The sequence below is a fragment of the Desmodus rotundus genome, chromosome 8 (genome assembly GCF_022682495.2).
Source record: "Desmodus rotundus isolate HL8 chromosome 8, HLdesRot8A.1, whole genome shotgun sequence".
NCBI lineage: Eukaryota > Metazoa > Chordata > Mammalia > Chiroptera > Phyllostomidae > Desmodus > Desmodus rotundus.
In genome coordinates, this window is record NC_071394.1 from 4,673,096 (window position 1) to 4,689,272 (window position 16,177).

General features: G+C 51.6%; 1 protein-coding gene across 2 annotated transcripts in view; it reads left to right on the plus strand.

Annotated features, from left to right (window-relative positions):
- Positions 1-16,177, plus strand: part of ZFAT (zinc finger and AT-hook domain containing) — a 128,396-nt gene that overhangs the window by 16,571 nt on the left and 95,648 nt on the right. For both annotated transcript variants that reach the window (XM_024572202.3, XM_053930164.2), the window contains exons 2-3: positions 4,135-4,311; positions 15,794-16,045. In XM_024572202.3, the coding sequence (XP_024427970.2) occupies positions 4,135-4,311; positions 15,794-16,045 (429 nt within the window). The remainder of the gene's footprint in view (positions 1-4,134; positions 4,312-15,793; positions 16,046-16,177) is intronic.

The window sequence follows — 16,177 nt, forward strand, 5'->3', positions numbered from 1 at the left end:
AATGCGTGGAGGGTGGCTTTGAGTCCACGTCTGGTGCACTCCTGAGTACCAGTATCCTTCATGGGATTGCGTGTCCTGTTCCTGGCCTCTTTTCACTTGAACAGCCAAGCACCTCCTCCTGGAAGCCTTCCAAGCATGTCATTCAAGGATTCCTGCCTTCCCTCACTCATGTTGTTTGTCATCTGCAGTGTGGCTGTTGGCTCACACAGTAGTTGGACCGTCATGTGCCAGCCTGGGGGATGTGGCCTTGAACACGACGCCGTCCTTGCCTGAGCAGCTCCAAGCTCCTCCTTTAGAACTACGTCCCAACCTCTGTGCTTGTCTGTTATCTTGCTTTTTAGACGGTCTTTCCGTTTTTATGACTTACACAGGCTCCTTGTGAAAACATGTAGGTGATAAAGAGTCCGACAGTCAGGATTTGGGGGCATTTCTCCCACCCTGGCTGGCTGCTCTTCCATCCACCCACTCGTAAGTAGCGCCCCTCCACCAGCGGCACAGGCACATTCCCCCGGGGTGGTTGTCCCACTCTTTCACACTTAACGTTCATTAGGAGCCTTTCCCCACGTCATCCGAGATTCTTTGAAAATCCCATTTTGAGCGGCTGTACCGAATTTCCTGGTGGGGATGTGTCACGGCTTGCCCGAGCGAGCACAGAGGTGGTTTGGAGCTCGCCACCCAAAACACCTCCGTGTGGAGTGTCTCCGTGCAGAGGCCCTGTCTGCATTTGAGTGATTGTGTGGCAGGGTCTTGAGAAGTAAGGCCACTGGTGAGCATCCCGGGGGCTCCTAGCCCCTCTGCCGGTGGCAGCCAGGCCCCGTGGCCCTTCCTGCATGCCCCTACTGCACGAGCCAGGGGTCTCGGGCACAGGGCTGGGGCTGTGTACCAGGCTTTCCAGAAGCCTTTGAGCTGTCTTCTGAGGACGAGTGACCTGGAGGAGACTGTGTTGCAGGCCCAGCGCTGCTGAGGCTCCGGGAGCACTTGCCTGTCTCCTCGGTGACCTGTGGTGCCCTCCTGCAGCCAATGCCACCCTGCTGACTAGGCCCCTGGTTGTTCCGTGACTTCAGTTCAGAGGCTGGCCAGTCCCACGGTCTGCATCGCACGGCTGAGCCCGGGGTTGACAGTCATCCTAGGTCCTGTGTGCTGTCCCCACTTGCACCCGGGGAGCTGCAGGTCCAGCCCCCTCACCTCACAGGGCTGGACACACGGCAGATACTCGGGAAACACAGGCTGGTTGATAGCAGGTGGCCAAGGCCTGGCGCCCCCCGGGGCTGCTGAGTCCTCCTGCTTGTACCGCAGCCCCCAGCACTCTGGCAGCCCCCTGACAGTGCTTGCCTGGGGACTGAGACCCCTCACGACAGCTCTGTGGTCCCCAGGAGCTCTCTCCGTGAGATGTCACAGCAGTCCTTTTCTCCTGAAAGCAGACAGGAATCACGATTACTTACAGGCCCATTGGGAGGTAGTGTAAGTAAAAATGCCAAGATGCAGTTGTTCTGTGATGTGTCTGCTTGTCTGTCTCTCCCATGAAGCTGTGGCCCCCTCTGTGGCAGGGCCTCATGCCTGCGTCATCTCTGTGTCCTGGTGCCTGCTGTGGGCCCACCCCATGGCCGCTGCACACCAGCTGCTGAAATGAATAAGGGAGACACTGACAAGTGATCTGGGGATTATGTGCTTCTCAGCGATGATTGTCATTTCAGATATTGTTGCGGCAGTGGTAAGCACTTCAGCTTTCACTCGGAGGAACTCGGCTCGCGGTCTGCAGCCAAACAGCTCCTGTCAGAAGCAGGTAGCAGCAAGTCTGGTCTCTGCCTCCGCCAGCTGTGACGTGGGTGGGCTTCTTGTCCTCTCTCAGCCTCGGTTTCCCCACCCTTGGAGTGGGGGTTACAGACCCCTTTTTCCTAAACGATGGGCTCTCTGCAGGACCAGCAGAAGTACGTTGAAGACAGCATGGCCCCACACGAAGAGCGAGCTATGACTGCAATCTCTTCTTAGTGGGGAAGCCTTTTGGGTTCTTTAGGAATAAAGCATATCTTGGAAAAAATAAAATATCGATTGACAGTATTCACGGGAGGTTTTCGTTGATGAGGCAGTGTTCTGCTCTGTTAAATTTCTATTTCACGTGCTGCTGGGGAGGAAAGCAGTCTCTCGGGCGGTACTTCGCCAGCCTGCTCGCAGAGAAGCCCTTTCTTTTAGTCTGGAGGGGACTCGTTCCTGTGACTGGTGGGTCCTGTCCACACCGTGGCCGGCTCGTGTTGGCCGACTGCCTTTCTTTCTGGTCTCTGCCCTATGGGGGAGAAAAACGAGGTGGGGGAGAGCGGGGAGTGGGGAGCAAGAGGTTTTGTTTGAAGATGGGAGAACTAGTAGCAGTAGGGAGCACAGAGAGGGAAGACTTGACCATCTAGAGGGAGAAGCAGACGTCCCTGCCTCAGTGCCGCTGGCGGGTGCCCGAGAGCCTTCACCATGCCCTTTGCCCTTTGGCCTTCTGGGGCCAGAGCTGAGAGGAGTCCTTCCAGGTGCAGGCGTGGAGGGTGCGCCGTCTGCAGAGTCTGAAAGCTCTGCCAGCGACTCAGCAGTGTCCGTCTGCTTCTCTCCACGAGCCACCAATTGCAAACAAAGGCAGCGATGGAAACACTGCCAACCCAGGTGGGCCTGTCCCCTGGCCTCCCGCCCTGCTCGCACATAGCTGGCCACAACTGCCTCACGCCAACAGGAGCGAGGCTGGTGGACGGGCGGAGGTGTGGGGCTGCAGGTGTGGTGGGTGAGGCTCGGGGAGGCCTCTCCTGGCTGCTTCAGTGACACAGGAAGCAAGGTGAGCAGCTGGAAGTGAGGCTGGGGTTGCGGAGTGCAGGAGGGATGGTATGTTCGTTCGCCAGCATGGAGAGTCCGTGGCCTCGAGACTTGGTAGGACTGCCAGGTGGCCTTCAGAGGCTGGGGATGGTGAGTGCCTGCGGGACCCATGAGGGTTCCAGCTGTGCTGCTGGGTGGGCGGGGACACAAAGTGGTACGGGGGGTGGGGGGGGGTGGGGGGGGGTTGGCTCAGGCTGCAGTTTTCCGAGTGCCTACTGTGTTCCGGCTGCAGAGTGGGCCCGCTGCCTGAAGTTCCTGTGAAATTCTGCACCCGACAGGTGACTGCCGCTCCTCCAGGGTCACCACCACTACGGCATTCAGGGACCAGGGCTGGACATCAGACCTGGGTGTCTGGCTGCAAGGCCATTGTCCTGTCCTTCCTTTCAGTGTAAATGTTTAAAAAAAAAAACAAATCTAGCTTTTAATTGTTATTGGATCCTAAATTTAATATGTATTTTTTAGCTTATTGATTTTTTGGAGAGAGAGAGAGAAACATCAATTTGTTGTTCCACTTACTGATGCATTCATAGGTTGCTGCTTGCGTGTGCCCTGACTGGGGACTGAGCCCACACACAGCCTTGGTGTATCGGGACAATGCTCCAGCCAACTGAGCTAGCCAGCCGGGGTCCAAAGTTTAATATTCTTCTATGTGCCCGCAGTTATTTTATCAGACTCAAAAATCCGTGTTTTTCCACCATGTCTTCCTGCCTAGTACGATGGATGAACATGATGGACTATCAGGAAGTATTTGTGAATGGTGGTGATGCTTTAAACAGGAAAGCAGTGGCTTAGAAAAGTGACAGGTTCCTGTGCTGCTTCTCAGTTTCTGTGCCAGCCAGTGAAAAGGTCTCAGCTCTTGAGAAGTGTTATTTTGGTCGTTTCTTCTTGCGCCTGACTTAGGAGGGTGCAGCTAGAATACCTGATTGCCATCGGTGTGGTTACTCATTTGAAGGTTGGATATAATTTTCAAGTCCCATACTCGTTTTCTCCTTTGCTGTGCTGCTTCTGAAATCTAGGCTGTGGAGTAGGTCTGGGTCACAGGGAAGTCCATATTAGACTTGATCCAGAGGACTGAGGTTCTGAAAAACTGAAGAAAGACTTTTCTGGCAACAGGGGCGGCCGGAAGGTGGGAGTGAGCTTCCTGGCTGGGCAGGAGTCCACGAGAGACACGGTCAGCTGGAGGCCAGCGGTGGCCCAGACTGGTGACCTTCAGTGTTTTGCTTAGGCGGTTGGAGATAATTATTGTTTCTAGGAAGATGCAGTAACATAATAATACCTTTTTTCTTACAGAAAACCCGGCCATCTTCATGTGTAAATGCTGTAACCTGTTCTCACCGAGTCAGTCGGAACTCCTCTCCCACGTGTCCGAGAAGCACACAGAAGAAGGGGTTAATGTTGACGAGATCATCATTCCCCTCCGGCCTCTGAGCACGCCTGAACCCACCAACCCGAGCAGAACAGGAGATGGTAAGGGGGTGGGGGTGCCGGGCGGGAGCCGTCCCCACAGGTGTGTATGTCTGTGATGACGATGCTGATGTGCTGTCAAATACACTGACTCCAGGTTTCTGTCTGGTGTCTTTGGCTTTTGTCTGGGGCATAGATACGTGGAAAATCCAAATAGCCAGCCCAGAAGTCCGATAACAGTCTAGGTGTCGATCTGCTCAAGTGAGGTTGTGTTTGAATTCCCTGTGCCTGGTTGGTAGATGGAGGAAGGAGTGAGTGACTGAGTGATTGAATGAATGAGGGAAGGTGGCGTCATCCAACAGGCTAAAGGCGTGAACTTGTTGTCAGGTGAGTGGGGGTTTAACCCAACTCCAGCACCTACTGGCTGCATTCCCTGAAGCAAACGATGTTACCTGTCTAAGCCTCAGGCAGGTATTCCTGTGGCAAGGCAGGCTGTGAGGATTAAGTCGAAGAATACAGCTCTAGGAAGCTGTTCTTATAACATACGTGATAAATAAATATGTGTACTCTTAAAGACAGCATTTCTGAACTGATTGTGTATACTTGGACCAAGGATTCTAATTGCAGAAAGCTTTGCTTTGCACAGGATCCTGCATGGTCACAGCGTGCGAAGGGAGGTGCACCTGGGGTGCAGTGTCCAGTCATCTCCCGAGTGGCATCAGATGCAGCAGGCGGATGGGTCGGAGGAAGCGTCCGGCAGTGTAATGAGGTCCCCACAGACGAAGGGCGTATTCGGCACAGGAGGAGCAGCTGCAGACAGGAGTTAGCAAAGGCCCCCACAAACCTCTCGTTGCCAGGTGACAGACAATGGCCAGTCCCCTGTGCAGAAGCCCTGTCTGGGGCGGCGACCGTCCGTCCCCTTGTAGGGTTCATTAGCCACACCAGTAATCCAATTGCTCGTGCCTGGGGATTCTCAGATGCATTTCTAGTAAACGGGCCGGCTCATTGATCCTCTGCCTGACTCAGCGAGGAGACTCCAGACAGCAAACGTGTTGGTTAATGAGTCTCTGGCCGTTCCCGGGGTGCTCGGAAGAGTACACCTGACGGAGTGTTATGTTGTTGAGACGTGAGAAGTTGTTCCGGTCACTCTGAGCTGTGCGAGATGAAAGTGGAGAGAACCCACACCCGTGGCACTCACAGTAAACAAGAAGCCTGCCCCGTCGACTGCCGTGGGTAGGGTGTCCGGGCCTCCCCCAGCCCATCCTGGGCCTGTGAACAGATCTGCCCTCTTGGCACGGGGAAGGCAGGGGCGAGGCGGGCAGTTTCTCGTGCTCATGTCCTACCGGCAGTTCACATTTGATTCTGTTTGTGCTGGGGATGGGGAGGGGGCACGAAGGTCCGTGTCAGGCCCCAGGAATCTACCAAATAACCCGATACAAAACAGGCAAACACCTGAGTCGACTTTGTCCAAAGATGATGTTCAAGTGGCCGACAGGTACGTGCACATCATCTCAGCATCACTACTAGTCGTGAGGGGAATGAGCGTCGGCGCTGCCGCGAGAGGGTCACTGCACGCCTGTCAGAACGGCGGTCACGAAAGAGACGAGAGCCCGTGCGCTGGAGGGGACGTGGAGGGAAGGGAACCCTTGTCGCCTGGTGGGGGAGTGTGACTTGGTGTGGCCACCGTGGAAAAACAACATGGAGCTCCCTCAGGAAATTAAAGATGGAGCTGTCACAGGACTCGGCAGTCCCTCTTCTGGGCACGCGTCCAAAGGAAGTTAAGTGGGTCTCTCAGAGGGATGCCAGCCTTCCCGTGTTCACTGCAGTGCCCTTCACGATAGATGAGCTGTGGGCAAGACCGAAGCATCAACGGACAGGTGAACGGACCTGGCAGATGTCTCTCTCTCTCTATCTCTCTCTCTCTCTCTCTCACACACACACACACACACACACACACGTGAACGTTACTCAGCCATAAAAAATAGGGCGGTCCTGCCACTGGCAGCGTGGATGAATCTGGAGGGCGTTCTGCTAAGTGAAATAAGCCAGACACAGAAAGACAAGTCCTGTGTGGTCTCATTCACGCATGGAATCTAAGATAGCAAACTCCATAGAGCCAGAGGAAAGAACATGGGTTGCCAGGGCTTGGGGGGAGGGGAGGTGTTGACGAGAGTGCACAGACGTGCAGGTGAGACCTGGGGATCGAATGTACAGCGTGCTGATTGCAGGTAGTAGTGCTGTGTCTGTCCGTCTACTGGAAATTTGCTGACAGCGTCGGCCTTCAGTGTTCGCACCACACACCCAAAGGTGGTTACGACGTGAGGTGATAGACCTGCTCATGAACTTGATTGCAGCAAGCATTTCACAATATATGCGTATACTAAGTCATCTTGTGCATCTTGAAAATCGCATGTACAACCTAAATATGCACAATCTTTATTTGGCAATGATTTCTTAATAAAGCTGGGGGAAAAAAGAGTCTCCTAGTGCCAGGGGCCTCGAAGCTCAGCCAGCCCGCTCTCTGCCACCCAGTCTGGGGGTAAGTTAGGCGTAGCCTTCCTGACCTTGCAGGTGGAGCCTCGGTGACCCCGCGGCCACTCCCTGCGGAGCCGTTCAGGTGTCTTGGCTCTCCAAAGGGTATAGCTGAGCAGGTAGATGGCATCGGAGTTTCAGTCAAGAACTTCAAGGGTTTGTGTCCCTGCCTCCGGAGTTGAACCTGTCAGCTCAGGACAATGGGTAATCTCTTTTGTAAAATTCATTGGCAGACGGAAGTCTGAAGGATTAACATGAAAAGAACTCTGAGAAAGCCTGTTACAAAGCTTTTAATTCTCTTTTTACTCAGCTTGGCTTATTAAGATCTTCCTACTAAAATGAAAGGTGAACAAGAGATAAAGCAATTGGCATTTTTCACTTCCCTCACAAACAGTAAATGCAGGGCTGCAAGCAGATAGAAGGACCCGTGGAGTTGCGTGCGTTGGTGTTTTATAAGGTGTACACACCTGACTTCCACCCCGTCCCTCTGTACTGATGCTAGTGCAAGACAGCACAGGGCTTCACTCTGAACTCCGCCGTCCTTCCTGGGGACCCCTCCTCTGTGCCTCTCCTGCAGTCAGCACCCCCCCCACCCCCCCACCCCCTGCCCCATGCGCATCCTGTCTCTCTTGCTATCAGTCTGCAGCCACGGGCCACCGCTCTTCCCGGAAAGCCCCTCGGAGGGGTCTCAGCCTGGATCACCCTGCACATTCTCAAGACTTGTTCCATTTGAGGTGGCCTCTAGGAACTTGACCTTGGCCTGCTTGGGGTAGGAGGCCCTTCTCTGGGCTCCAGCAACCCCACAAGCGTGCCTCGGTTCTGCCCTTCCTGGGAGTGCTTTCATTGCCTCTGTCCCTTTCTCTTGCTTGTCAGGAATGCCGGAGGAAGGCATGTGGGTCGTTTCCACTCTTTGGTCCCGGGTCCTGGCACAGAGCCTGACATAGGGCACATCCCCATCCCTGTGGGACAATTGAATCAACCACCTTGTGTTGTTTGTTTTTGTACCTGTGGGTTTGCTGCCCCTCTGCCTTCCAGAGGAAACATTCCATGCCACCCATCACCAGTCACTCGAAAAGGTTCGTGGCTCCCCCTCATCCCAACGAGAGCTCCCCAGACTTTTGAGACCTGGGAGCCCTGCCAAGGAGCTAACCCTTCTTACTGTCTGTGCAGTGCTTTGGTGGTGTGATTTCATGGGTGGGCCCGTTCCTCCTCTTTGTCTGGCACTGGGGGCCCCACTAACAGCTCTCAACAGGGTCTCGAGACCCCAGAACTTGCCCTCCTTGCTGTTGCAGGTGGACCCACAGGTGTAAAGCTCCCATCACTCCCCAGGACACTTGGGTGCCTCTCCTGGGTCAGGCTCAGTGCAGGTAAACACATCAGAGCCGTTTTATTATTCCTTTGTACCTCCTTTTTTTGAATTGCAAAAGTAATAGCACCTCGTTGAAAAGATTAAAACAGTGTGAAATGAGGAAGCACGTCTCTCCCCCCACGTTCCTCACTGGGTGGTCTATATCCCCTTGTCAGAAATCCTTGACCTCAGAAGTATGGGTTCAGTCTGGATTCTCAGTTCTCGTCCACTAGTCTGTGCGTCTGTCCTCAGACCAGTAGTACATTTTGAGATGGGGGAGCTGTGTCCTCTAACTTGGATCTTTTTCAAGATTGTTTGGACTCTTCAGGGTGTCAGAGTTTGTATGATTTTTAGGACCAGTGAGTCTGCGTCTTCAAGGAAAGCACTTCGACCTTGGTAGAGACCGTGTCGAATCTGTAGATCAGTTTGGGGACTATTGCTGTGTTAACACTAAGCCTTCCTATCCACGAACATGGCGTGCCTTTTTATTCATTTAGGTCTTTAATTTCATTTAGCGGTGTTTTGTATTTTTCAGTGTATAGGTCTTATACCTCCTTGGTTTTTTAATTTCTAAGTATTTTATATGTGTTAATGCTGCTGATAAGGAAGTGAATTTGTTAGTTTTAGTTTTAGGCTGTTCACTGCTAGTTAATAAACATAACTGTTATTTGTGTATCGCTCATGTGTCCCGCCGCCTTGCCGAACTTGTTCGTTAATCTAATAGTGTTTTGTAGATTCTGTAGGAATCTACCTTTGTAAGGTCTTGTCACCCGCGGCTAGAGGTAGTCTTACTTCTCCCGTCCCAACCCGGGCGCCTTCTATCTGACCTCCCTGCCTCACTGCCCTGGCTAGGAAGAGACTCTGGTTCGGTGTCGAATGCACGCGATACGAGCGGACTTCTTGCTTGGCTCCTGACCCCGGGGAGAAAGCGTCCAGCCCTTCATGGACTGTTAGGGAGGGTGTTACCTGCGGTACCTACTTTAAATATACTTTGTCGGGTTAAGGGAGTTCCTGTCTCAGTTTTTTGAGTGTTTTTATCATAAAAAGGTGTTGGACTTTGTCGGACATCTTTTCTGTGTCTGTGGAGAGGCTCATGTGGTTTTTCCCTTCATTCTATTGATCAGGTGTGTTACATGGGTGGCGTTTCGTTCGTGGAATCACCCTTGCGTTCCCGGGGTAAGTCCTCCTTGGTCATATTGTATAATCCTTTTAACGTGCTGATGGATTTGGTTTGCTAGAATTTTGGTGAAAATATCTAATTCAGAGACATTGACCTATGGTCTTTTTCTCTAATGTCTTGGTCTGGTTTTGCAATCGGTTAATAGTGACCTCATAGAATGAGTTAGGAAGTGTTCCCTCCTCTTCGATTTTTGGACGATTTCTGAGAGTGTTGGTGTTAATTCCTCTCATATGTTTGATAGAATTTACCAGTGAGGCCATTTAGTCAGGCTTTTTATTTTTGGTGGGAAGTTTTTTGATTTCTGATTCACTCTGTTTGCTTGTCATAAGGATATTCCTGTTTTTCTGTTTCTTCTTGAATTAGCTTAGGAGTTTGTGTCTTTCCAGGACATTTTCTGTTTCATCAAGTGTATCTGATTTGTTGACCTACAGCAGTTCATGGTGTTAGGATTTCTTTGATTTTTGTCAGGTCGATGGTAATATCCCCTCCTTCATCCTTGATTGTGGTGATTGAACCTTAGCCGCTTCTGGCTGAGCTGAGCTAAAGGTTTGTCATTTTTGTTGACTTTCTCGATATTCTATATCCTCCTTTTTCCATGCTAATCTTTATTATTTTTGTCCTTCTGCTTGCTTTATGTTTAGTTCACCTCTGTTTTTCTAGTTTGTTAAGTTGGAGGGGAAGGCTGTTGATTGGAGATCTTTCTTCTCTATTTACCAGGCATTTGCAGCTATAAGTTGTCCCCCAGGAACTGCTTTCACTGCATCCTGTAAGTTTTGGGGTGTCGTGCTTTTGTTTTGTTCATCTCGGTCAACGGGTTTTGTAATTTCCCTTACAACTTCTGCTTTGACCGTTTGTTATTTAGGAGAGGACATTTAGTTTTTGTTCTTTTTTGGAGTTTTCAGATTTCTTTCTGTCATTTTAAATTTTAGTCTACATATGATCTCAGTCCTTTTAAATTTATTGAGATTGGATTTAATATGTATGCAGTCTCTCTGGGAGGATGATCCGTGTCCACTGGGGAAGAATTCGGATTCTGCTGCTGCTGGGTGGCATGTTCTCTCCGTATGTGTTGGGTGGTGTTGGTTAACACTGTTGTTCAGGCCCTCTAATCCCACTCGGGTGCCCCGACTTTGTGATTGAGGAATGTGGGGCTCAGAGGGCAGAGGAGGGCAGATAGGGTACAGGCACACCTGGGAGGTACTGCAGGTTTGGCTCTGACCGCCCCGGTAAAGTGACTACCGCAGTAAAGCGAGTCGGGACCGTTTGGCTGTTGAAGAGTCTCACCTTCACGCTGGAAGACATGCAGCGTCTGTGAAGCGCAGTAAAGCGTAGCACATGGGGTGGGGTGGGCCTGCTCTCCCGGTTACCTAGTCAGTAAGCAGGGGGATGGGATCTGGGGCCAGGTACTGTCAAAATGTCCTCGTGTTCCTTTGGAACTCTGGGTATGGTCAAATTCTTACCACTGAGCTACTTTTGTAAATTATTTTCCTTATTAACCAATTTATTTTTTAAATTTTATTTATTTACTTATTTGATTATTTTTAGAGAGAGGGGAAGGGAGGGAGAAAGAGAGAGAGAGACATCAATGAGCAAGAGATACATCAATTGGTTGCCTCTCGCATGCCCCAGCTGGGGACCTGGCCCACAATCCAGGCTTGTGCCCTGACTGGGAATCGAACTAGTGACCTTTTGATTCACAGGCTGGTGCTCCGTCACTGAGCCACACCAACCAGGGCTAATTTACTTTTGACTTAAATTCTTAAATACATTTTCTCTTATTTACTTGTATATACAAAGATTAGTTGCCTGTGATAACTTAAAAAAGTATTTCTTAAGTCTTTAGTAACTCAAACTCTAAATATGAGAAAATTTCTTCAAAAATCTTTTATTAAGAATTCCAAGTTCTTCTATTTTTCTATGTGCAAGTCCATAAAATTTGAGGCTTGTAAAGGCTTAGTTTGTCTCTTTAATGATTTCTATTCAGGTTTAACCTCCACAATTCATTTTAGGTTGAGAGATACTTGAAATGGTTTAATTAAACTTTTAACTGAGTAGTAATTGATTTATTATTTTGGTCTCCCTTTATAACACGAAGGTTCCTAAATCCTCTGGTTTATTTTATAGCCTTTAATCTTCTTGGTCATGTAGGAAGTGGTCTGCAAAAGACCCTTCTGTTTTTCTTCCCTTTTTCTAATCAAACCTGTGTGTGGTCCAAGAACAAGTTGTCGAACGGACCAAGCTCATTCTCCCTCTTGTGCATGTGTGTGTGTGTGTGTATAAGAGAATGTGTGTGTGCACACTCATGCATCCTGAGGGAGGCTGGGCAGTTGGGCTTGCCCGAGGAGGAGTTTCCGTGGGGCTCCTGGGAGTCTTGTTTGGCTCCTCCATCTCCTTCCTGCTTTCAGACTTTCCGTAGAAGGTCTTCTCTTCTCCTTTTTGTCTTTCTTTCCCTCCCCTCCCGTTTCCTTATTACATTTCTTTATTTGGTAGCTGGGCACCTGCAGTGTGCCTGGGGGCAGTGCTGGGTGCGGTGCTGGGTGCTGGGTCTGGGTGGGCCCGGGCTCTCCTCCTGTTGGGTCTGTTTCCTGGCTTGCTGGGCGGCAGCTGGGCACAAACCGACTCCAGAGCTTCTCTGGATTAAGTCTGGGCTGGAAGGGGGTGCTTAGTCCAGGCACCAGGTTAAAGGATGTGTCCCAGGGGTGGTGGACATCTCAGTTTAAACCTGTGCTGCCTCTTCTGGGCACTTAGCCCAAGTAAGGCCATCCTGCGTGCATGTAGGCACATGGTACTTGTTGTTCCGGTGGCCACTGGAAGCTGAGCCACTCCCTCTACTGGGGCAGGCAGCGCAGGGCAGGGGAAGGAGTCTTAGACTTGGGTTTCAGTCCTGGCAGGGCTGAGGCTGGCCTGTAGTCCTTCGTGCGGGTCACAGAAAGGAGCCCCATGTCTGGGCCGATGAGTTAGGAACAGCCTTGCTCTCCGAGTAGACAAGCATGAAATGTGCTCAGGGCTAATGCACCAGTGCCAGGGAGCTCAGCTTGGCTCAGGGAGTGTCAGCTCCCACCGTCCTCCATGGGCCTAGTGCAGGGCTCAGCCTGCACGGCAGCCATGGATAGTGCTGGTGGTGCAGGCGGGGGGCTCTTGTCATCTGTTCACTGGACATAAGACGCTGGCCCTCTTTTAGAAGAGGCTCTGAGACAGATACTCATAATGCCTTAGTCCCTGCCAGGCGCACAATGGGCTTAGTAGCCCTCCCCTTGCCTTTGTACCCACCTGGTGTTCAGGTCAGGGGTCAGCTTGCGCTGAGGCAGGTGGCTGGGCGGCACCGTCGTCATTTGTCCGCAGCACTTAACAGGTCAAAAGGTGTTATTTCCATGCTGGGATTTTACCCGAGCCAACACAGAGGTGAAGTTCACTGACTCTGAGGCCAACAGGACTGGGTTCCCGTCACACCTCTGCCATTGATTAGTTCTGTTTTGGGGCCAAGAACTCACCTTCTGAAGCCTCAGCACCCTCCTTGGCAGAAAGGGGGTCACACTAAAGCTTCCCCGGGGCTGTGATGAGGATGTGTGCGGGAGTGCTCTGCGCAGGGCTGAGATGTGCGTGCTTCATAAGTAATGATCCCTGATTGGTGTGGCGTGTCCCCGTTATTGCTGGTGACATGCAGGCAGGCAGCAGGGTCAGGGTGCCTTCGGCCTCCTGCTGCCTCGCGTCCCAGGCCCGGCTGCAGTCTGTCCCACAGAGCGGTTTCTGTGTGGCCCATCGGCCTGGAAGGTGCGTGCACCCTTATTTCTCATCAATAATTCATCATCTCCCTGTTACTTCCTGGGCTGGTTGGAAATAAACATCATGGAGATCGACCGTCAGGGCCTATCGGTGTGAATGTTTGGGATTTTTCTAAGTTCTCCAGTTGGTTTGATGAGAGATTGAGCTGCAAAGTGAGAGATTGGAAGGCTGGCCCTGTCTGTGTGTCCGTGGGCTCAGGCGTAATGAAGCCACTAAGTCTGTGTTGGCGTTCTTGGTGTGTGAGGTGTTTTTAAATGAAGAAATCGGGGAAAAGAGCCCTAATGAACATGAATGGGGGTACATAGAGGAGTCACATGACCTACCAGTGGACTGGCTGGGCGGGGGCCAGTTTCTTCAGAGAGAGTCCACGGCAGAATACTGATGACTGTGTCCGTAGCCCCTCCTGAGTCCTGGGCTCAGCATTTCGGTGGATTTCTCTTATTAACAGTGACTCGGTACGATAGTCAGTCTGTGTTTCTCTTTCATGTTGGAAAGCAGGTCTCTGGGAGGATTTGAACCCAGGTCCACCTCCCCCTCGGCCAGTATTCTCAGCACCCCACACACGAGCTTTCTTTACCTGTCTAGAACCCACCTGAGGGCCACGTGACTGAGCAGAAGGGTCTGGGCTGAGAGGAAACCCAGACCCGAGCTCTGTGAGTGCAGCAGCTACTTGGAAAACCAGCCAAGTCCCTCAGCCTCTGGGACCCTCGTTTCTTTTCCTAGAGTGAAAACTGCATTGGTTCCATCCATCTTTAAGGTTTTTATGAAGATAAAATGAGGTAATAGTCGGGAAAGTGCCTTTCAATTTTGACTGATGTGCAAATAAAGGGCTTATGTTATTAGATTTTTGATAACGTTGGGCTATTTTTTTCGTAATGCTCACGTTGACTTTGAGTAAAAATCTTGGGCTGATTCTTTCTGTTCCTGGCTAGCTTTTGTCCCTGGGTGGGCAAGGACTGTTCTCTGACTGCGGGGATGCTGTCCCCGCACTGTGGGTTTGGGACAGGCTTGAGATACGCTTTGCTCACCCCTTTCTTCCTACTGGAAACTTGGGCCAAAGCAGACGACTTATTTGCCAAATGCTTCTTTTCCTATGTTAAAAATGATTAAAGAAGGTAATTTAGGTGATATAAACAAACTTCAATGCTTCACAAAGTAGACAGTCTCCATTCAGAGAACTACAAAATGAGCAGAAGGCAGGAAGCTTTTATAGGATAAAGAAGAGGAATAAGAAGGAAGTACAGCCCTGGCTGGTGTGGCTCAGTTGTTTGGGCATCGTCCTGCAAAGGGAGAGGTTGCTAGTTCGATCTGAGGTCAGGGCACATGTCTGGGTTGCGGGTTTGGTCCCCGATTGGGGTGCACACGAGAGGTAACAGATTGATGTTTCTCTCATCCACGTTTCTCTTTCTCTCCCTCCCTGCATCTCTCTCTCTAAAGATAAATAAGTAAAATCTTTAAAAAAGAAAGAGAAGGAAGTACAGAGGCCAGAGCTGGCTTGGCGTTTGGGGCGACACAGCCTCCCTGAGTTCTCGGGGTCCTGTGTCCAGAGCCCTCTCCACCGTGCTGCTCCTGCCCTGCAGACTACGCTCCAGGGCCGTCCTGGGGCCTCCCTGTCTGGCTTGGGAGCAACAGTGACACGCGTAGAGGTTCTTCACAGTGGTCTCAGTGGGCGGTGTGGCCGCCCTGCCGTGCAGAATCGTAGCCACAGAGAGAGCAGGGAGGGACCTTGAAGGCATCCGAATCCTGCAGGTGGCCATTCCCCCAAGATGGTACTAGAACCTGAGACCCCACCCCCAATGCTCTGACTTGAAGAGGATGCTGAAATGTGTGCCTGGCTGGACAGGTGATTAAGGTGGGATGTCAGCCAGGAGGTGCCGACTCCCTGCTCCGCCTTGCTCAGCATCTCTCAAGTCACATCGCCTAGGACCCTGCCACTCACCCTCACACCAGAGCACCAGGCTCCCAGACCCCATTCACCCCTCTTTGTTCCCACCTGTGTTCTGGAGACGGGTGCCTGAAAAACTAATGCTAATTAAGAAGAAACACAAGCGGTGAAATGACTTGAAACTTGCTCTAAAGCAGCTCTGACCATAACATTTAAATCATTAGGTCGCTAGAAAACGTGCAAATATTGTTATCTTTAGTCCTGTAATTTGTGGCTTTAGATTATAATTATGTTTTCTTTTTTATCTGAAAAATTTGGCCGTGATGATTTGCCTGGAAATAATTTGAATAGGTATGTACTCGGCCTCTCTGTGAGAAGCCCTCAGGCGGTTCTGACACCTGGAGGGGCAGGGAGCCCCGGGGTTGGGGGGGGCGGGGCTGACGGCCACTTCACAGAGGCGGCACGTGCACGGGCCCCGCCAGAGGACTGCTTCAGTCACAGCATTGCAGAACCGATGGTGCAGGTTTACAGTTGTGCCTACACACAACACAGAGAGTTCTTCTGTTACCACTTACTAATTGTGTACTCTTTTGCACGCGAACCACTGTAGACCTGCTTTTGCCCCACCCCGCCCTTTAGCCCCTGGACGCAGATGTGTTAGCGTTAAGGGTATTGTTTGCAGTTGTTAATTTCTGGAACGGCCTCACACTCTTTTCAATACAACGTGGCAGCAAACCCGCTCCCAGGCGTGGAAGTTGCGTGCCTTCCTGCGCTGTCGCCAGTGTGACTCCATTGCTCCCTCTGGTTTCCTTGGCAGAGCTCTCCGTCATGAAGAGGAAGAGGGGCAGGCCTAAGGGGTCCACGAAGAAGCCGAGCACTGAGGAGGAGCTGGCAGAAAGCATCGTGGGTCCGAGCGAGGCCTGCCCGCTGGCCCCGGAGGAGGGCCGCAGCCCGGCTCCGAGCCGCCTGGAGTGCGCCAAGTGCGCGCGGAAGTTCTCCAACATGCGCCAGCTGAGGAAGCACATCTGCATCATCGTGCTGAACCTGGGCGAGGACGAGGGCGACGCAGGTAACTGCTGCGCCGCGCTGGCCGTGTGGGTGGCTGGTAAAGAGCTCCAACCGTGCTGAGCAGCGTCTGCTGGTTCCGTTATTACCTGGAAGTGGCACATACTTATACCAACCTCGCCTCTCTGGGAAAGTG